The sequence below is a fragment of the Phlebotomus papatasi genome, chromosome 3, assembly GCF_024763615.1.
Source record: "Phlebotomus papatasi isolate M1 chromosome 3, Ppap_2.1, whole genome shotgun sequence".
In the NCBI taxonomy this organism is placed as follows: domain Eukaryota; kingdom Metazoa; phylum Arthropoda; class Insecta; order Diptera; family Psychodidae; genus Phlebotomus; species Phlebotomus papatasi.
In genome coordinates this window covers 21,765,992-21,788,403 of record NC_077224.1, presented here as the reverse complement: position 1 = coordinate 21,788,403, position 22,412 = coordinate 21,765,992, and the positions used below count along the sequence as shown (strand labels likewise).

Below are 22,412 nucleotides of genomic sequence, written 5' to 3'. Positions count from 1 at the left end.
CATAAGCCTAATCTATTTTATGGCTAAGAAATGACGAACTAGCTCTTTGCAAACACAGAGAAAATTTGCGTTATTTGAAGGTTCACTCTGTGCGAACCATGCCAACATTCCCCTATATGTCAAAGTTTGTTTAAGAAATATTCCCAGCAGAAACATTTTATGACTTTATTAAAACTACAACCATAAACTTTGAAATAGAATATTAAAAAAAATAAATTCAAATTTTCTTTTATAGGGTAAGATGGTGTAATTTGGAATAATGTTTAATTTGGAACTTTGAGATTTTCTATCACTTTTAGATGGCAAAAGGAAAAAAACAACGAAGAAGTACTCTCGAATATAAAGTCTTCTTGTACTTCTTCGTGGTTTTCTTTTTCTTTTCGACCTTTTGAAACAGTGAGAAAATCTCAAAATTCCATAAGATAGATAGATATTTATTTCATCATCAATGACTTAAAAGCGCAATACAAATATAACTTTGTGTAAGATTTGTAATTATGCGTCCACCGCCGTCTTAGCGTTGGTAACCAACCTACTCCGGAGTAAAACGGTGGAAAAACTCCATCTCAGGTTGTATATGCCAGAGAAGTCTCAAATGGTTACAAATTAAAAGTTATACAAAACTGATTTTCATTAGCACATCTTAATAAATGTAACAGAAAAATGCTGATCTGCCTAATTTTGCGCGATTTTAAGCATTGTGAGAGGGTGAATGGCTAGCTCTAACTGAGCTGTGAGCCATTTGGGCAAACGCCCGAGTGTGAACACTAAGTCACACATTACAATGTGAAGATTCCCATTTTCAAGATTCTCCAATAAAAAATAAATAAGGAATAAATGCAATATATCAGAAAATCCTTATTAATATTTACACCTCTAAAAAAACTGAAAAAATCCTGTTAAATTAAGGGAAAGGAAAAAGGAAAAAAGTGGGCAGAGCGAGCGAGTAATCCAAAATAAAACATGAAAAAAAAAATCAGCATCGTCACGGGTAATTAGCAGGACCCCACGCCGCGACAAACCACCCACCCGCAATGACGATGGATCCCGGAAACGCATAGCTAGCCTCCACATAGATAGGCCACAGCTTCACAATCCCAGGGGAGAGAGAGCCTAGTGAAGCCAGGAGAGAGAGACCCCGCAGCATAGGACTAATTGTCAGGCCCTGAGCTATAAGACAAGCTCATACCATGCGAGTCCGTGTTTATTAGAATAGAAACTCTAAAAAAAAATTTAAAAAAAAAAAAAAAAAAAAATCAGACCACCCCAAAGCGAGCCAGGAATAATAAGTCACGACGAAGAAATTCCCACCAAGTCCAGACGATACTTTAAAAATAAAACTCGCCATTGAAGATCACAAAAAAAAACAATAAAAATAAATAAATAAATAAAACTAAAGTTATAAATTACAACAAAACTTAATAAATATGAGCAATTTTAACGATTTATAATAGATTTTTAACGATTTATGATTTAACTATTAATAATAATAATTACTGTTAAGGAAAAAAAAGAAGCATGTCAAGGGAGAGCCGGGATCGACAAGTAAGAAATCCAAACAGAAAAAAAAGATTCAAGAGTAGAGTCCTGCAATAAAATCCACGTGTGCATTGACAAGAAAAGCCCTCAGTTCATCAAATGAAAACGAATCACGCCCAAACACACTAAACAATGAGTTCGCAAGTCTGGGGGCACAGTAACCAAACGTGTGCTTGAAAAACTCTTTTCTAGGCCTCGGAATCAAAAATGATTCTCGCAGCCGTACACCTATCAACGGTTGTGCATTACGTGGTCTAAAGACTCTTTCCCCACATCTGTTAAAGTACAATCTCATAGTTCTATACGCATAGAGTGATCTAAGAGTCAGAATATTCCACTCCCTGAATAATGGATGCGAACTCTCAAACCTCCCCCTGAACGACATAATGCGCATAAGTATTCTTTGTGCCGCTTCTAAATTTCGTAAATGTGAAGGGTATGTAGAACCCCAAAAAGAAATACCGTATTGCAACTTAGACTGCACCATTGCATAATAGAAAGACGACACCACCCTGCGCGGACATGCCTCCCTGAGTTTAAAGCAGTAGCGCATCGAGAGCCTAAGATGTGTCTGCAAACCCTCAACATGTTCCTTCCAGTTCAAGGCCTGGTCCACGTTGATTCCCAAATATCGGAACACGTACACCCGTTTAAGTTCAAAACATCGAGAACCACAGACCCCACTCTCCATAGACTGAACCACGCAATTATTGGAATGAACACACAGCGGTGATACCTGAGGGGACCCCCTTAATGAGAAAATCATGAATCTGGATTTCTGACTTAACAGCATGAAATGTTGATTGAACCACAACTTCAGCCTACTCAAATCATAAGCCATGTCCCTCATAACCAACTCCAGGGTATCACCCGAGTAAGTGATGGCCAGATCATCCGCATATGTAGTGGGGCGTCCCCTTAAACCCACATTATGAACATCATTGATGTATATAATGAACAATACTGGTCCTAGGATAGAGCCTTGGGGAACACCTGATTCAACAGACTGGTATGAGCTCAGCTCATTTCCTATCCTGACACATTGCCGTCTATTCGCGAGATATGATCTAAACCAATTCTCCGTGATACCCCTGATCCCAATAGCATGCAACTTTCTCAGTAAAAGCCCATGGTTAACAGTATCAAACGCTTTACATATGTCGAGAAACAGGGCGGATACCTTTTTATCTTTGTTCAAATCATCGCTGACCCTTCCAAGAAAGGACTCCAAGGCCTGTTCACACCCCCTCCCCTCCCTGAAACCATATTGATGATTAGAGAGGATCTGGTGTTTGGACATAAATCCAACAAGACGGGTCTTCATAAGTTTTTCGAACACTTTAGAAAAAATGGAAAGCAATGAAATAGGACGATAATTCTCTATACTGTGCTTATCACCTTTCTTATGGATAGGGACAACCACAGCCTTTTTTAGTTCTTCAGGGTACACACCAGTTGAGAAAGACAAATTCACCAAGTAACCAACAACATCCACAACATTCCAGGCTACACGCCTCAGAACCGAGCAATTAACTTCATCAAATCCACTAGAAGATGATTTCTCAAGTGAAAAAATAACTCTATATACTTCTATGGCTGTAACTGGTTCAAGGAAAAAATAATAGACATGATACCGAATTACCCCATCTTATGGCCCTAACACTGAGAAAGAAAAGAGGCTGTGATTAACTTATTTTCCTCATAACTTTAACAAATTTTAGGTGTAAAAATATATCAACATTTTTTAATGTTAATTTTACACCTTTTTAAGGGTAAAATTAACATGAAAAAGGGTAACTTTAACCCCCAATAGGGGGAAGTGGGGCACTTTTGAAAGTGGGGTACCTTTGAAAACGGGATTTTACACCTATGTTTAAGTGGAACGGCGCCATATCAGAATGTAGTTTAGCTTCTCAATTTATTTGTGCACCTAAATTATATCGCGATAGGGCTCAATTTTATTTAAAAATAGGTGAAAAATCCCAATTTCAAAGGTGCCCCACTTCCCCCTACATCTAAAAAGGGAAATATTTACACCGATTTTGGGTCAATACTGTAGGGTAAAATTATTATTTCCGGAATGTTATTTTAACTTTTTCGGATTTCTCTCAGGGAATAGACTCAGGCTGATCCTCGAGAAACTTTAGCTTGTAAAATTTGACAGAGAAAATTTATGCCAAACTGTAATACACTGAGGACTTAGGATCTTCAATTTTAGAGGTCTTTTGCGTAAACTTCTTTTACCTAATCCTTTGCTTCCGAATTTTACAGGCTAAATATTATCGAGGATCAGCCTGAGTTTATTTAGGCCCTTACCCTAATTTATATCCTATTAAATATTTTAAATTAAAAATGAAAAAAAAAAACATTTTTTGCAAATTGTGCATGAGAATTAGCACATTGTATAGACAAACTATTATGCTATTCCCACGCTATTGAGAGGGTAAAGCCATAACAAAAAGTTTACAATAATTATATTGTCGGTAGACGATGTTTATTGAGAAGGTTAATAGGGAAGGTGAATAAAAATTATGAATAATTTTTTTCTGTTCTTTTATGGTATATATAATCTGAGCATGAGAATTTTTACTATCAGTTATATTTTAATCAAAATTATCTCTATTGCTTCAGAATATTTAATCTTCAAGCAACTACCTGTAAGGTTACCTTGAAATCAGAGTTAGATTCGGTAATTAATTAGATTTTGGCAGTGAATATATTTATGACATTACCCGCATTTAAATCATCATGCTTTATAATTTAATCTCTAAATTATTTAAAGACAGTTTTCAAGTTTTATCGAACTCCTTATTGCAATAAATTAATAAGTTTATAGGGGAAGGTTTTACAGCTTCGTAAAAATTGATTTTTTCCAAGTTACTAAATTAATTTCATTTATGGTCATACAGTGGCGGCCAAAATAAAGAATCAGTTCTGCAAAGACCACTATTTTACCTTTAGCATTTTTGTTTATTCCAATTTGTTCAAATAATTTTGATATTGAAATATTCAAATAATAACCTCACGTCAAATAAGCATTATTTTGGCCGCTAGAAGTCTCTATTTCTCACAGAATACATCAATAGTGAAATTTGGTTTGCACAACACGATAGGACCACTTTCATTTAAATTAAAGTATGTGGTCTATAAATCGAATAAGTTTAAATAAAGCCATATTTAGAAATCATAAATGCCAGTTTTCCATTTTTTTTTGGCCGAACTGAAATTGAATTGTAAATTCAATTTAATTTTTCAGATGAATTGTTCCTATGCGTTATTTTGCATTAAAAATTATTTGCATTAATTGATTTTCGTTTAACTAATACTTGGCCCATCAAAACATGTTTAAACATGCTAAAATAGCATAAATGTGGTTGCTCAATTAAATTTAAATTCAGCAAATTAAAATGTTAAAATATTGCTCATTAATTTCAATTTTATTGCCGTTAAACAAGTAGCCTTTTAAACCAAACTGTTATTATTAAATTTAATTATCCATAATTAATTATTATTTGTGGCCAAAGAAAATAAAATAAGTACAGTGATTAGTGATAAACTTGTACGCGAGTGAAGCTTTAGCATCGGGAGTAATTTGTTGAGTTTCTCCAAAACAATCCGAAGGAAAGTTGTGTCAACTCTTTCATCTGGCTTAGGAGATTCTTTTGCATAACAGATAAGTGATTTATAAGACATTTTAAGTTCTATCACATATTTTTCTGAATAATTTACAATCAAAAATCTCGTGGCACTATTTAAAATTGAGCAAATTTCTTGCAAAATGTGTCCTGGCTGTGAGAATTTTCAAGTAAATTCTAGAAATATTATAATGCTCAGTTGGCTCAATTGAATTTAAAATTAAATTTTGAAAATCCTAGTGTGATAGCACCGTCACATTTCCTGAAAAACTTGGAAACTTAGGCCTTGAGTCCAAAAGGCAAAAATAAAAAATGGGCCTAAAATCATAATTGTGATGTGTAATATTTTATGCATTTTTTCACACTTCAAGTGTCGTTTCATAAAAGCAACTATTCCAAGTTATAGAAGGTTTATCAGGGCTAATATTATATTTACCGTGAAAATCTTCTGCTCGAAGGGAGTCATTTTAGTGGGTGGAGAAAAATTTATAAAAATTACCACCCTTGCAGCTCAGGAAAATTGAATTTTGCAGCTTCGTAAAATCATTTGTCAAAATTATTGATCAGCGACTTTGAGAATACCTAACTGTTTTGGATCACACTGTACACGGCGCTCTGGAATATTCGACATATGACCCATCAGAGGTTAAACTGAATAAATTCACAAGAAAATTGAGATATTATAACATTTTTCACGAACATCTCAAAGAAAACACGCACTTCCACATCAAAATGAGACTTCATCAGATGTTTTTATTTCACTTCTGTCAAACTGTTTTACTGTTTGTATCTGATTTACTTTACTTTTTGTCGTAAGTTTCTTAGAATTCGAACAAGGAATTCAGAAAATAGAAAAATATCGAAATTTTTAGCCCTATTTTTGAAATATTTTACTTGCAGAAGATATCATTTATTGCCTACTTATTTTCCAAAATTGATGTACTTGTAAATATTTCCTAAATAATTTGGATTCTTTGAATACGAATCCGCTATCTATTTTGGAATTTCACAAATGTTTTTTTTTTTCTCTAGAAATCCTTTTATTAAAAATGGCCACTTGGGGTAAAAAGTAACAAAAGGTATAGAGCAAAAAGTAAAAAAGAACCGAAGCAATTTCTGATGTCTCACAGCAAAAAGGAACGCCATTACCATGCCTCGCCGCTTGTTGTTTGCATTGGTCAAATGTTGCAGTCTTTTGTGTGTGTTTTTTTCTAAATATGTCCTCTAGGTATATTTTTTCTTCAAATTTATGAAAGCCCGTAATGAAGCAAATCAAAGTGTGATAATATCCCATGCGAGGTGCTATATGACCCAGCATTTTTGAGAATGGTCGTAAATTTTTTTTTTAGAAATCGGCTCGATAAACGTATTTCCTTACAAAATAGAGCAAAATTACTTTCACAAAGTTGTAGAGCGGTAAATTTTCTATAAAACTCCGCTAACTAGAAATTTCTGAAACACACGAATAGCTTGTAAAAAATAAAATATCTGTTTTGTGACTTTTTGCCCCAGTCTCCCCTATATATTCAGGCGTATTTCAAAAATGATTTCATAGATTGACTCCCAAAGGTAGGCAAACTTGGATTATTGTATGTGCACAATCTCGTCAAGTGCATAATCACGAAGTGCATAATGCCGGGACTGAGTGTCAGAATCAGAATGCAGTACAAAAACGGTTCTCCAAGTGTAAAAAAGCATGTGTTAGTAAAATAGCATAAAATGGTTTTTTTAATGCGTTATACCTCCTACAAACGATGGAAGCAAGTAGATGTAAATTCCGTCTAGGCAGTGATGCGTGAATTTTTGTGTCCGGTGTAACGTTTCCGGGGAAAATGAGGCCTACATAGGTGGACAAAATGTTGTACGAAGCTGAGCAAACCAGGGCGCAGCTTCATAAAAATCGCCACTAAATTTTCATTTTCCTGTAGAAGAAAATCCCAAGGATTTCTAAAAATTTTGTGAAGACGAAATATGAACCTAATAAGTAACAGATTTTTTGATATAGTGGTAAAATTCATTTGGTTTGTGTGGCATTCAGTAAAAAATCTTAAAACTTGGACATCATTTTCGGGACGAAGGTGCACAACCTCCCCCTAAATGTTGGTGATTTAACGTTATTCAGGAGTAGAAGATACTTTAAGGTAATAGATACATAGATACTTTAATCATCATCAGTATTTCTTAACATCGCATATATTTAGAGTTGATAATAAATCAGTCCTAGATATTTAAATATCAACAGTTGGTGTACTGTTATCAATCGTTGGTATCTTATAAATCGTTGAGATTGTAAGGATTCTTATTTAATTATTCATTTAATGCCAAACCCAATTTCTCTAATTTTTTGTCTCTTCGATGAACACGGATTGTCGGAAGATCGATAGCATTAAAAATTTATTGTCTCTTGAAAGCGCCCTTGTCGTTGATTCTAATTTTAAGGACTAGACAATTATTTTGAGGATTTTCTGTCTCACTGCTCAATTGTGCTCCTTCGAATGTCTTTCACATTATCTCCCTTTTATCAAGTACAGAAAAATTTCAACACGTATCAACTTGCAGAAAACACCAATTAAGTGTTGAAATGGGGGTATAATTTCGATCAGGTGGAAGAAAAAGGACACCACCCCGTCTGCAAAATCTCTTTTTTTTTTGGGTTTTTGGTATTGCAAAAAACTCAGAACAAGAGCATGAAGGGTTGCAATATAGCTCTTTTAAAATTAAAACCAAGGAGGAAGGAGGATTGGAAAAAAGGGATATAAATAGCTTTGGGCGCACTTGAATAATTGAAGAAAAAGTGGTTACCTCGAAGGACGTGCTTGACAGAATCGATCATGTCCTGTAGTTTGAATTTCTTTCTCCTCCTTGTCCTCATTCCGTCGATTCATTGTTGAATAGAGATTGAACATTTTCAATGGTTTCTTAACACTAGTGACTTCACACACGCGATAGATTATTTTACGACTGCTCTTAAACACTGAACTGAGTGTTTTGCACACAATGAGCGTGACTGATCGTGCCTGATTTGAATTGGATGTTGTGTCCTTTAAAGGGAAACAGTGCAAGAAGTTTCGGTTAATGCCACCTCTCATGTGATTCCACAAAAACAAAATGTATAAGAACAACAATAAAACACCCTAAAATTATTAATTTATAAAATTTTCAATCACACAGTCACAATTTTTCCACGGAAAATTGCTTTTTGGCGCAATTTTCTGATGATTTGGGACGTTAAATGAATTTTCAGCAATGCAATTTCCCCACAACACAAAGCCAATTAAATGTAAGTACGTTTGAATGCTCTCGAGCATGTCCAACAAACTGCAACCACACTCAATTTTCCTACATTTTCCAACCCAACAGTAAATACATGGCGAGAGAGATGGAGGGGATCTTTCACGTGGTGTCCCAGTGAAAAGCAAAAACGTGTCTCATACCAACAATTTCTGGCATACATTTCAGGGATTTTACTCTGTAAATCCAATAAAGTTCCTCACATGACGGATTTGTCTTTTCTATGGAATCCTTCCTACCCAGTCAAAGCAATTGTCTTTCAATTTTACGTGCCAATAAACTAGTCACTCCCTCACTTCACAAATCAATATTTAAGCTCCTCCCCCTAACCCTCTTTTCCACGATCACTCTATCACATACACACCGGGAAAAAAACAATTTTATCTGGAAAACCACACACGTCTTCTTCCCAATTTTCTGAGCGAAAACTTTGGAACTCGCAGTCCAGAAAATCCATCAGTAGAAAAATAATTCGTGCGGAAGGTGAAAGTTCTTACCTGCATCTTCGAATCCAACAAGAAATCACGGCGAATGTTCCAAAGACGACAAGTCCAAAACCACACCACAGAGTAATCTGAAAATTGTAAAGGTTTTGACTATTTTAGACAGCTCGCCGGAAGTTTCATCTCACATTCAATGGAGTGGATCAGTGGTGGATTTCTTGGCAATATTCTCTCTCATTACAGTTAATGGCAATGGAATTAGAACACCAAACTGCATGCATTCGTAATGGACTTTAAATACTCTTGTACTTAATTTTTTGAAAGATAATGCTAATTTCCTCAAATTACCTATTGAAAAACGTGTATAGAAAAGAGAAAAAGTGCAATAGCTTTGAGAAATAAAACTGAGAAAAATCGAGGAAAGAAAAGTTTTGATTGTATTGGATGATTGCATAAGTTCGTGGGACTTTTTCACGCAGGTCGTTAAGGGGTATCCCGTAACTTCCCTCCACCATTCATGTTTATTTTTTTGCTTGTACTGGAAAGACTATAGTGTCTTAGTCTTACAGCCCTCTAATGTCAAGTATCCTTCAAATGAGTCGATATGTCCTTTGGAAGACATTTCCAAAATGTGGAACAAAAGAGATGGCAAAGCGTCCCAGCTTTGCGGAATGCTCGAACTCACGAGATAGAGCTCACCGTGAATTAGCTTTTTGTATAATCTTTTGAAATACAGTAGACTCTTGCAAATTCGGCTCTTTTAAGATCGGGCTACTTTTCAATTCGGGCAGCGGTTACATTTGAAAAAAGTTTGTTGTCATTTTTTAAGTTTGATTATGATTATCAAATGAATCAAATGTGGTCCAATTTGGCATGGTTTGTCTTAGTTTTGATGTGATTTTGCATTATTGAGGGATTTTCATGCAATTTACGTTATATATGAGTGTGTAAACTCAATATCAATATGCACATGAATAAAAAATCGTTGCATTTCAAAAAGTTTGTCGCCCGAATTTCTGTCTAATTCGGCTGACATTTCGGTCCCATATGCTCGAATTTGAGAGAGTCTACTGGTAACTGATCTACTGGAGATTAAATTGATTCATACATCACAAAAGCATTTCAAAAACAAAAAATCGGTACTTAACCGATTCATTACCGATGAAGACCGATGCAGCCAGGCTCTAATTTGCAATTAGAAATGGTAAAATTTCAGAAATTTCACAGCAGTCGCCACCTACTTTAGGCGGAAATTCATGAAATTTCTTGAAATTTACCAACTCTATTTGCAATACTTTTCTAGAAAATCCAAATTTAAGCAAAAAGAAAAATGAACCTTCCAAAGTATTTGACTTTTGATCTTCAAAAATTCAAAATGGCGAATTTTCCGGTCATAGGTGTGTTTGGGCGAAATATTCGCCTGGACCAGCTCTAAAACATATCCAAAAATCATTGATAAAGCTTGAGCCAATTTTGAGAAAAATTGAAAAAAACATTATTTTTAGGGAATATCAATTATTATAATAATAATAATGCTGGCACAACATTCCATGAAGGAACTAGGCCTTCCCGCAAGGGGATTTCTAGACAAGCATTATTATTTTTTCTTGTACGGGATCAGGCTGTCAGTCTCATGCCCGTGGAATCAAGTGCAGTGAAGCTCACTGGATGCAATCCGAACCCCTTTAACGCCAGAAAAATTCCTGGTGACCTAAAGGGGATTCGAACCCGGGACACTTGCATCATAGAGCGAGTGCTCTACCACTTGACCCATTGAGTGCCCAATTATTAGATCAATTATTAGAGATATAAAATTATACAAAAATCGGTACTTAACCGGTTCATTACCGATGAAGACCGATGCAGCCGGGTTCAACATTGCAGTACCTTTCCAAAAAATCAAAATTTAACCAAATCGGTTGAAAAATGAGCCTTTCAAAGTGGTTGAACTTTGACCTTCAATAATTCAAAATGGCGAATTTTCCGGCCATAGGTATGTCTGGGCGAAATGTTCGCCAGGACCAACTCTAAAACATATCTAAAAATCAATGAAAAAGCTTGGGTCATTTTTTTGCAAAATTGTAAAAACCTCATTTTTGACCTGTTTTTGAGGGATAGGGAACGTACGAAAGGGGAGGGGGGGAGTACAAAGGTTGGGTACGAGATTATGTCATTTGAGGAGGGGTCATCGAAGACCGTAAGTCGATATCTCTTATCGTTTGGACGCCATGATGGTGAGGAGTTGAAAAAAATGGATTGTGAAAAATGTTCTCTCGTGGAGTTCGCGCAGTTAAAAATGAAAACAGTGTCGGTAAAATTTTGTTTAGTAATGAAATCAAAAAAATTAATAATAGCTGTCAAACTTTAACCTCTGTCCTGAAAAGCTGCCTTTCAGACATACAATAGTCTTCTTTTTGCTTAATGGAAATTTACTTCAAATACTCGTAATCTTGAAAAATCACTGCAATTGTTGGTTATTTAGAAAAACCAAACATTACGGCGTTATCACACTTGCACATTAAAATTTTAATGTGATTCACATTAATTTTCGCTTGTGAGCATCCAAATATGTTATTTGTGTCTTTGAGTCACTTAATATTTGGGGTTTTTCTATTTATTGATAAAGAAGTGGACTTGGCCTGCAAAAATAAATTTAAATTTACCTAAAGCATAAATATTTTTCACATTAAAAAATTAAAGAGAAAATCACATTAATTTTTCGCATTAATGCTATAAATCAATTTATATCAAATTTTGCGGGCCAAGTCTATCTACCTTTTCATCAACAAATAGATCAAATTTTGGATATAAAAAGATTCAAACACACAAATTACACATTTGGACTCTCACCAGCGACAATTAATGTGAATCATATTAAAATTTTAATGTGCAAGTGTGATAACACAGTTAGGGAACTAAGCTAAATCTTTAGTTTGAAGACCATTTTATATCTGTGGCTCAACGTCCACCGCCGTCTTAGCGCTGGTAACCTTTGAGGCACTAATATTCAATTCAATTTAATATATTTATTTTATTGATAACACACAAAAAATAGGGTGATTCCCTCTTATCTAGGTATCTAAATATTGTATATATTGTATATGTATATAATTGTACCTAAAATTATTTTCCCAAATGTATATGCTATAATCTTGAAAATAGTCATGAAACTGTAAGAAGTTTTAAGAAATTTACTTCATCTTCTCGTTAAAAGATCTCAACCACAGAGAAGAAAAAAAAATTCTACTTTTGAATGAAAACTTTCAAGATAATGGCATTGAATGAAGTTGAGAGAATAGGATTTCCACAATATTTTCCATTCCATTAACTTCTACTTGGTAGATAGAAAAGAGTATCTATTTTCAACAAATTTCCATGAAAGAATAAATATAGGAGCAACAATTAACAGAGTGAAAAGTAGGGCAAACCCATTATAGGGTCCCAAACAACCACAAAGAATGAACTGATACTGTTATTCTAACCCCGGAAGTGGATGAGAAAATATTTTATTTTCTGAATTAATTGGTTTTACACGGTACTGAAAAATCCACAATGAAATGGTCAAAATAAATAATTCGTGCTCAGGAGATGAATATTTGGTGGAATGAAACAACATGAGAAAGGAGAGATAGGATTGCGCAATTAAAAGAAGAATAAAAGGATGAATTTGGACACCCTGGGGCTCTATCTTTTGCCTGCAGAAGGATTTATTGAAGCAATTTTATTTGAGATATGAGTAGAGGGAAAAAAATCTCTCTCTAGTAAATCCACCACTGTCACGTAAGATGATTTATTAAAGTTCGAGATAGAGACGACATAAAATACTTACGATCCAAAAATGTGATATTGATAATTTTGGTGGAACTTTCATTGTGTGCAGAAAATCGTCACGGCGATCTGAAAGACATAAAAAAAGTAGGGAAAATGTGAGAGAATGTGAGGAAAAGTAGGTGAAAGAGTTAATTGAAAATTCTAGACTGTGGCAGTGGAGGCGTCTGGTATTTTTAAACACAAAACACCTTCTGCTTCCCATTCCTCTGGTCTTTTCTCACTCAATTGCACAGTGACTCTCACCAGGTGTTGGCATAGGAGATCTAAATTGAAATTTTATTGCATGCTGATGACATTTTCCATTTACACCTGATGAAAATTGCACCAGAAGTCTACTTGCATCCCTTGCGATATACTTATGAGTATCGCTCTTTTTCCAACTCAGATCAGAGTCATGCTTTTCTTCTTTACATGGAGACATTGTTGGAAATTTTCACATATTCATGTGATTTTTTTTCCATGGCGTAAGACCTGGTTTTTGCCAATGAAAAATGCTGAAAATGTGCAAAAGCTGGAATTCGCACGAATTCACACGGAGTGAATGTAATGAGATGGAGACGCCTGGTAGCAGCTTATGCTTCGTTGGATATTTCCAGTGAAAACTTTACATTTTTCTCTCGCTAGAAATGGTCTTGCAGATATTCTTTGGCATATTTTTTACAGAATTTTGCACATTTTCTCTATTATCTCAGATAAAAAAGGGTTTCCTATGGAGAATATCTTCAAAAGCATGTCAGAAGATGGAAATTTACTTTGAAATAGGATTATCTTTCACAATCAGACAAGATTAGGACATTATTGCATCGAATAAAAAAGGGGCCTATAGTATGTAAATTCGCCTATTAAAATAATCCACTCTTGCTAAGTTATATATTTTTCTCCTTAATAATATTTCTGATTAATCATTTTACAATTAATAAGTAACCAAACTCGAATACTTCTTCAGAAGAAAAATATATTAGAATTACCACTTAATACAATTAATACGATGGTACTAATTTCTGTGTTCCAAAAGTGAAATATTTCGAAATGCCAGTTTACATTTATATTACAGTGAAACCTCGATAGAGTCAACCCCAGATAGAGGCAATCTCCAATAGAGTCAACAGCTATTTTTTTACTCTACGGACTCCGATAGAGTCAACTTGAACCAAAATTGATTCCGATAGAGTCAACTTTTCTTTTATTATTGAACTAATAATACTATATGATTTTATTATGATTATTTCGAAATAAAAACCAGTACTTTTGTGTATCAATGCAACTTTTTTAACACAAAAAAAATTGATGTAAGTACATGATAATATTATGACGAAATTTGTATATAAACCGTGTAATCATCTTCCAACAAAATAATTTTCTTTTCGTCATTTTAAGCGATTTTAAGCGTTCTTTTGTCTCAAGAATTTTTTATTAAGAGTATGATCGTAAGGAATTTTGAGTCATCATTAATTTGAATGTAAATAAGATTATGGTACAAACAAAAAAATTAACTCGAATTACAAAAAGAAAAACATATAGGATGCTAGATTTTTTGAGTATAACAGAGTGTAGAATCTTTTTCTAAATTTACTCAAATTGTTTAAAGAACTTTTTTTTAACTGCCAGTAGGACGATTTTATTCACTATCTGTCATGTTGATTATGTTACATTAATGACACTTAGTAGAATTCAAAACAAATATACTTTACAATAATGACATAGACGATGAACTGATTAAAGACTTAACAAAACTTGAAGACATTAACCAAATATTAATGTCTTCACCCATTGCCGACTTTCCTAAGGTTTTCTAAACATAGGGTCATCACTCCCATCTTGAGGGCAGATCACAAAGATTTACCCTCTGTTTAAAGAACTTAATTCTTCAAAGAATGTACTGTACATGATTAACGATCATAAAAATTACCCTTCTAAAGAAAACGTGTAAATTCATTTTAAGTTTATATTTTGCAACAGTATGAAAAAATGCAACAGAAAATTAAAATTGACCAGAAAAAACGGTTAAAACGTCCTTTTTTGTACATTAAAGATTTAAGTGCTGAATGGTTAAAGACATTGACTTGGAGTCTTCGGACGACACCCCATAAGTCAACTTGAAGATTATTAATACAATCCTCATTTCTACCCAACCTATCGGAAAAAAAACCATATGACGTGATTTCCTGTAATCGCAAAAAAAAACAAACGATTTTGGTGGTCCAGGGTTGACTTATTAGGGGTCATTTGAAAACTCCAAGTCGATATCTCTAACCATTTATCGCCCATATTACAGAACAAGAAAATTGAAAAAAGTGATTTTATTGCTATTTTTGTGAAGTTTAGAGCCGTAGTTTTCCCATAACGAAAAGAACTATCAATCTCTTCTTTTATTCACTAAAAGTTTAAAAAAGATTTTAGGTAATAACGTTAATTTCATCTGAATTTTCAATAATTAAATACAGGGGCATGACGTTTCCTATGCTTCCCATATGTTTCTAGCGTGCCGAAAAAACTTTTAAGTTTATTAATTGTTTTCTGTCATTGTAGAATGAATTAGCAAATAATACAAATACGAAATAAAAGCTAATTTAATATAGAATAGGCAACCAAAAACCCCAAATTGGCAACCTACGAAGTTTTAGAGATATCTCGTGAAATGCGTACGAAAACAGGAAAAAAAATTACAATAAAACTAGTCGCATTTTGCAGAGCTAATGTCACTCCCCTGATTAAATATGTACCTGAGCTTTTCTAAAAAAAATGAAAAAAGAAATCTTTAAGACACCATTTCCTTATCGTAACAATAAGATATTTACTAATAATAAAAACATTCCATAAAATTTTTTCTTAATATCCAATTTTTGCCCAAACAAACGACTTTTTTGTGCTAGAGGGTGTAGAATTTATTGGTTAATTAAATGAAATATTTTACTATTGTGTTGAATTTATCAATGATCTAGTACAAACATAAAATAATATCCCATTCTATCAAAATTTCATATTTAATTAATTTTTTTCGGACTCCAATAGAGTCAACAGGCCTGGAAATAATTAGTTGACTCTATCGAGGTCCCACTGTATATTTTTTTGTATCCAAATTTTAGAAAAAAGTTATTTTGTGTTTTTCAATTTGAAAATTTAATGAAATTTTTGAATGTGAAATTTTAGGTGTCTGACTCGATTTGATATTGCAATATAATATATATTTTTAATTCACCAATTATCCAATTATTTAATTATATTAAATTATTCCTAATGCATTAAATTGGATAAGTACATACAATTGCTTTTTAGCAATATAATTTAAATTTTATTGGGATTCAAATATTTTCATTGCAAATATTAATTTCCATTATCAATTTAATATTCAGAGGATAAAGACCCTTAGAGCAAATTGATAATGCTTGAACATATTTATAAAAATACCTTAGGTACTAAATGCAAAAATGGTAAATAATTATTGGATGATTGCATAAGTTCAAAGCAAATTTCAATAGTTAATTTTTTTCCAGAAATATTAATTTATATAGTTAAGAGTATAGTCTTAATTGATCTTAACAATTGTCCTCCAAAGTTATATAAGCTTATCAATTCCATTTTTTAAGGAAAAGACTCTTCTTTCATGATGATAATGCGAAATATGGTTTTTGACATCTTTTGGGAAGTTCATATTTTTGCACGTATAACTTTTTGTAAGAAATTGGAACAAATGATAATCGGAATGCTCAATACATGAAGAATATTCTAGGTGCTAAAGAATGTCCCACTGCAACCCTTTGGTATTTTGGCAACGCGCGTTATAAAACACATAATTTCGCATTGTTGTCTTGGAAGATTATACCTTCACTGAGAAAAAGAGGGTGCGATTAACTTTTTTCCCCAGAACTTTAACACTTTTTAGGTGTAAAAATATATCAACATTTTTTAATGTTAATTTTACACCTTTTTAAGGGTAAAATTAACATGAAAAAGGGTAACTTTAAACCCTAATACACCTAAAAAGGGTAATATGTACACCGATTTTGGATCAATACTACAGAGTAAAATTAACATTTTCGGAATGTCATTTTAACTTTTTCGGATTTCTCTCAGTGTAGCTATTCCCACAATTGCCCCCGCGCTTGCTGGAGGCAAAGGGAAATTTTCTGTGTCTTGGGAAAATATTCTACTCATTATCCTCCATGGCGGCCTAAATAATAGAATCAGCTCCGCAAAGACCACTATTTTACTTTCAGCATTTTTGTTTATTCCAATTCGTTGAAATAATTTTAATATAGAAATGTTCAAATAATTATCTTACGTCAAATAAGTATTGTTTTGGCCGCTACTTTTCTCTCTCTACTTTTCAAGTATACATCAATAGTGAAATTTGGTTTGAACAACACGATAGGACCACTTTCATTTAAATTAAAGAATGTGGTCTATAAATAGAATAAGTTTGAATAAATCCGTATTTAGAAAACCATAAACGAGAGTTTTTTCCATTTCTTTGGCCGAACTGAGTGTCAATATTGACGTATTCTGTGTAAAATAGAGACCTCTAGCGGCCAAAACAACCCTTATTCTACGATTCTAATAATTGAAAAATTTCTACTTCAGAATTATATAAACAAATTGGGAAAAATACAAAAGTTAAATAAATATAAACTTTGCAAAATGATTCTATTATTTTGGCCGCCACTGTAATTTAATTTCATTTTTGGCTTTCGGGATTTTGGAAGACTCCGGATAATGTTATATGACAAATTCTTGAAATCGGGAGCAGGACAATATTAAAGCCCAGTTAGTATCGAATGGCCATTTCTAAGAGCTTAACGAAGCTTTCTAATTTTTGATTAATTTTTCCAAACTTTCAAAATAAAAATTTTAAATTTGTCATATGACATTGCCATACCGCTACAGAATTTCCCAACTGACCGTATTCACTATCAGAGATAATTTTAATTTTAAAGTGATTTGGAACACTGTATATTCAAGTGTGCTAATCCGGGCGCTTCGCTATCTGGATCGTTTATGACTAATTCTACTACAGTAACATAATATAACTATTCAAATTTGAGAAAAAGCAAAAATCAAGGGGGAGATATTAGGGTTGGAAGTGGTGTACATGTACATACAGGTGAAAATGAAGTACTTGGAAGTCTTTGGAATTGGGAGTGCTCAAATATAAAGTTTTTTTTTGTCTAATTACGTATTTTTCAGACTACGTTACTTTTAATTAAGATTTCTAATTCGGGCGGCAAACTGAAAAGGTTTGTTAACATTTTTAAAACTGTGTTAATTAAAAAATTAACACTTAGTTAGTGATTCTAATTTCACTATCAGTGCACCTTTTTATTTATGTCGACAATAAAAATGGAAAATATATTATTTTTGCGAACAAGTACGTTCTGTTTCACTTGTTCCTCGGATCGGCACACTTCTGTTGGTGAAAAATTGCGCTCAGTGCTCTCAGGTCATCTTCACGGCCATTGTTGGATATTTTTGTTGTAAAAGAACTATTTACCAGTGAAAATTTCATTAGGATTGACAATTTTAGAAATTTTTTTTCATGCGAATATACTGTACACAGTGAGAGGGTGACGAAAAAGCTTCACTGAAGCCTTATGGAGTGATTTGGATGCCAAGAAAGCAGAAGAATCCTCATCAAAAACGTCTGTTGATCCGTGGCTCACTCCCTTCCGATCCATGAAACTCACTGCATCCTTGTATTTAAATTTAAACCGATATATTAGTAATTTCCGTAAATAACAAAAGAGTAAATGCACGGAAATAGTTAAATGGATCACTAATGTATCAACTGGAATATGAAAAACCACCAAATAGTATTTTGGCTCTCATATTTTCAGCTAAATATGGAGCATGTCTCTTAACATTCCGATCCGTGGTACACTTTCCTTATGTTGCGGTGAAGAACCTTTTCTGGATCGATTGTCGACAGGTGATGAGAAATTGATCTAATATAACAATAGCGAAAAAGATCCAGAAAAAATAGCCAGGCTTGTTGCAAAAAGTGATTAGAAAATCATCAAAAACCGTTCTTTTTAATTTTAAAGAATTTTGACACCAGAGTGAGAATCAAGCTTAATAAAAAGTGAAGATACGTATGAAGTGCTGAATTAGTTGTTGCACTCGTACTATTAGACTCTTGCGGATGTTTCAGCACAGTTTTAATAATTACAAACGAAATTACGTTTTTTTAGAGACGCTATTTTCTAAAAGTAGCTTCACTAATCTCTTAGGAAATTTCAAAATATGTTGATACCCCTTCATCTGGCGCTATAAAATCAAAATATAAAAAAATCTTTTAAAAATATGTGTAAAAATTAATTTCTTGAAATTTTTTAAGATTAAATAAATTACTGATTTCTAAGTATAAGAAATGCATGAAGTGCAAGAAATGTTGGAAGTATTGCCACATTTCCGAGAGTATTTCGAAGTTTTGGAAGTACGAAGGCCTCTTCCATGCAAATCGTGGAAGTGCCTGGAAGTGGTGTACACATTTTCACCCAAATATCTCCCCCTTGGCAAAAATAATATTTTTATCCATTAAATAAGTGAGTGTAATCGACTCATTTCAATCTTGTGCCAGCTGGGTTCTTCACTAAAATTTTTCTAGCAGTGATATTTTCGCTAATGACAACTGGTTGATAGAAAACATTTATTGTTTTTCCTTGTGAAAAAAAATATTTTAAATCCAAAGGTTTCATTAAAAGTGAATTAGCGAAAAGGCGACCCAGTTAGTGCATGCTGACTTATTTCAGTATTATCATTATTTTATAAATTTTCTTTAATATTTTTTTTTATAATTTTTGTTATATAATATTATGTTTCTGAATGAAACAGTGAATAATTCTATTGATTTAGAAGAAGTAAAAAAGAATTTCATGAGTCCAAAACAAGCGTTTAAGTAGCACTCTTCGGAAAGCGATCCAGTTACACCACCGTGCGCCGAAAGAAATCCGAAAAAGTTAAATTAACATTCCGGAAATGTTAATTTTACCCTGAAGTATTGATCCGAAATCGGTGTAATTATTATGTTTTTTTTTGGTGTATTATGGGTTAAAGTTACCCTTTTTCATGTTAATTTTACCCTTAAAAAGGTGTTAAATTAACATTAAAAAATGTTGATTTTTACACCTAAAAAGTGTTAAAGTTACGAGGAAAAAAAGTTAATCGCACCCTCTTTTTTTCTCAGTGTATTATATGCAAATATTTTGTAAATGTACAAAATGTGGCTCAATAAAATATTCTAAATAAATAAATAAATTTTAAATAAATTCTAAGTTTCTTTTTGCTAAATTTATTAGACAATTACTGTCACATTAAATCCCATTTACTCACAAATCTCTGACTCCAGCGAAATTTCCTGTTTAAAGCTTTTTCTGCCCTCCTTCATAAATTTAATCTCGAAATAAACTTTATACAATTTGCAATTTTCCCGATTTTGCTTTGTCAAGCAAAACATATCCCAATTTCCATGATGGAATAATTTCGTTTTCTTCGAGGAAAATCCCCTTTGGCGGAGAAAGTTGCTCTACTTTGCTGACTTTGCAATTCCAATCTTGGCACAATTTTTCATTGACCATTTCTTGGCACCATCAAAGACATTCTCTTCGGCAATTTTCTCTCTTTCCCTCTCTTTCTCTCTCGGGAAAATTTTGTACACAATAGAACGTGTTTGAGGGAGAATTAGTAATTGTTTGTATTTAGAAGAGATGGAACTACAGAAATAGAGTTCTCTTGGCTGACCCATCCCCAAAAAAAAATTTCTCAACAAGTTCAAAAACACACGCACACGTCCATGAAGGGGTTTGGGGCCAGGAGGTGAGTGGGTGAGACAAGACTGAGAAAATTCTCTCGGATTGACGTCACCATTTCCGGAGAGCCAGAAAACAGCCAGAAATTGCTGTATTTTTCACTATGGAAACAACACTCGAGCATTTTCTATTATGCATCGCACTTACTGACTCTGGCAATTTTCACTTATAGTCTTGGGGCTTTCCCATCCCACTCCGGGCCACCTCTGGATGAACCATGGTGGCCAGAGGGAGGCCGATGAATTTTTCTGGGCTAGAAATTCTCCTGGTGAATGTCTAACGGTTGAAAAGCAACAGAAAGTAGCAATAAATAATAAACTAAATTATTGTGTTCATCTCTTGTTGACTCTGGTGGAAGCTTTCTTTTTTTATTGATGGGCTGAGGGATGGTGGGAAAGGGTGGCTTTTTGGGGAAAAGGGCAAGTGAGCAAAACACACGAATTTTCTTTCTCTACACACCAGCTAAAAAAACATGTTTCTGTTGCCTTCAGGAAGAAGAGGAGGAGGTTTCATAAATCGATAACTCATTTATAAAATATTAAGCTTCACAAATTTGCTACTTGAAGGGATAGATATTATGCCCTAATGCCCTTTCCCTGCCAGGAAACAGGAGGAAGTGATATTTATTTCATTTATATTTATGTACCTTGGCACCATTTTCAACACTCAAAAAAGCTCCTCTCCAGAGAAGTGTCCACAAAAAAACAGAAGCACAGACTTTTCACCGAAAACAATCACTTCACTGGACGCTGAACAATCTTCCACCGAGGAAGCCCTCAAACCCTGGCACAATCCCTCAATTTTTTGACCAGAGAAATCCAGGTTGATTTGGGAAAAATTGGTGCAGCTGCATGCACCAATTGGTGTGCTATCCGTGTGTGGGACAGAGACAATCTGGTCACAAGTCCGAAGTAACTCTAATCCACAAGCTCCACACTCTCTCGCAATGTAGATGAGACTGGCTGGTTGAAAGATCCAACGGCGGAGGAAAAAGGATTTTTCCTGAGAGAAAATTCACAAATGTGCGAGGGAGATGAGAGCTTTTGGGGGGAGAAAACTGAGCAGGATGCATGAGTGGAAGAGGGAAAACTGCTGCTTTTCCAGCAAGAAGGGGAAAATCGATGTAATTTCATAAATATGTCAAGCTCGCAAAGCTCCCCACAAAATTATTTCCTCTCTGGGACTTGGAGAATGTCGAGGGGCCAAGAATCCGTCATTGTGGGGTAATCCGGTAATCCTGGGTTAATCTTTTAGTCGATGAGGGTGCGTCAGAAATAAACAGTTATGGGTGAAAAGTGCGAGTTGGGGGAATAAATTATTATTTTTCATTAGAAACTCGGGGCTTTTTATTTGGTGAATGTAGACATAAAAAATCAGTTGACCGTTTTACATTAAGAGCTTAAAGTCACAATGTGAAAGCTCTTAAATATAGTACATTAAGGACAATTTCTGAAAGATTACAAAGTTCGTGATATATTTAGCTCAATGAATTACAGACTATCTACAAAAATACTTAACAGTAAAACAGGTCGTCATGAATAGTTTCTTAATTAAAACAGTTTAAAAAGATTTCAAATTTTCAAAAAGTTTAAAGATTAAAGATTAACGACTTTTTGAATAATTTAAAATTCTTAGTACTCAGGATTAGATAGATTAACCCTTCAAGGACGAGACACTTTTTACAATAAAAATGAAACTAGTATACATAATAAATGATAAGTCTTACATCTAACCTTGAAAAGTTCAAGAGAGTTTCATTCGGAGTATTATTTGCCTCTATGAACAATAGGGACAAAAAAAACCTAAAAATTAAAAAAAAAATTTCTGACAATAGGGGAGATTGGGGCAAAAAGTCACAAAAACGAACCTGA

The 22,412-nt window shown here is 33.8% G+C and overlaps 1 protein-coding gene across 2 annotated transcripts in view; it reads right to left on the bottom strand.

Moving 5' to 3' along the window:
* Positions 1–21,501, bottom strand: part of LOC129808234 (slowpoke-binding protein) — a 40,274-nt gene extending 18,773 nt beyond the window's left edge. Inside the window, exons 1-3 of one of the 2 annotated variants that reach the window (XM_055858051.1) lie at positions 21,188–21,501; positions 12,738–12,805; positions 8,963–9,039 (exon numbers count right to left, since the gene is read on the bottom strand). In XM_055858051.1, the coding sequence (XP_055714026.1) occupies positions 8,963–9,039; positions 12,738–12,779 (119 nt within the window). In that variant the 5' untranslated portion in view covers positions 12,780–12,805; positions 21,188–21,501. Of the gene's footprint in view, positions 1–7,976; positions 8,216–8,962; positions 9,040–12,737; positions 12,806–21,187 lie in introns of those variants that run through there. The other variant, XM_055858050.1, reaches the window with a different exon arrangement.
* Positions 21,502–22,412: the final 911 nt, after the last annotated feature.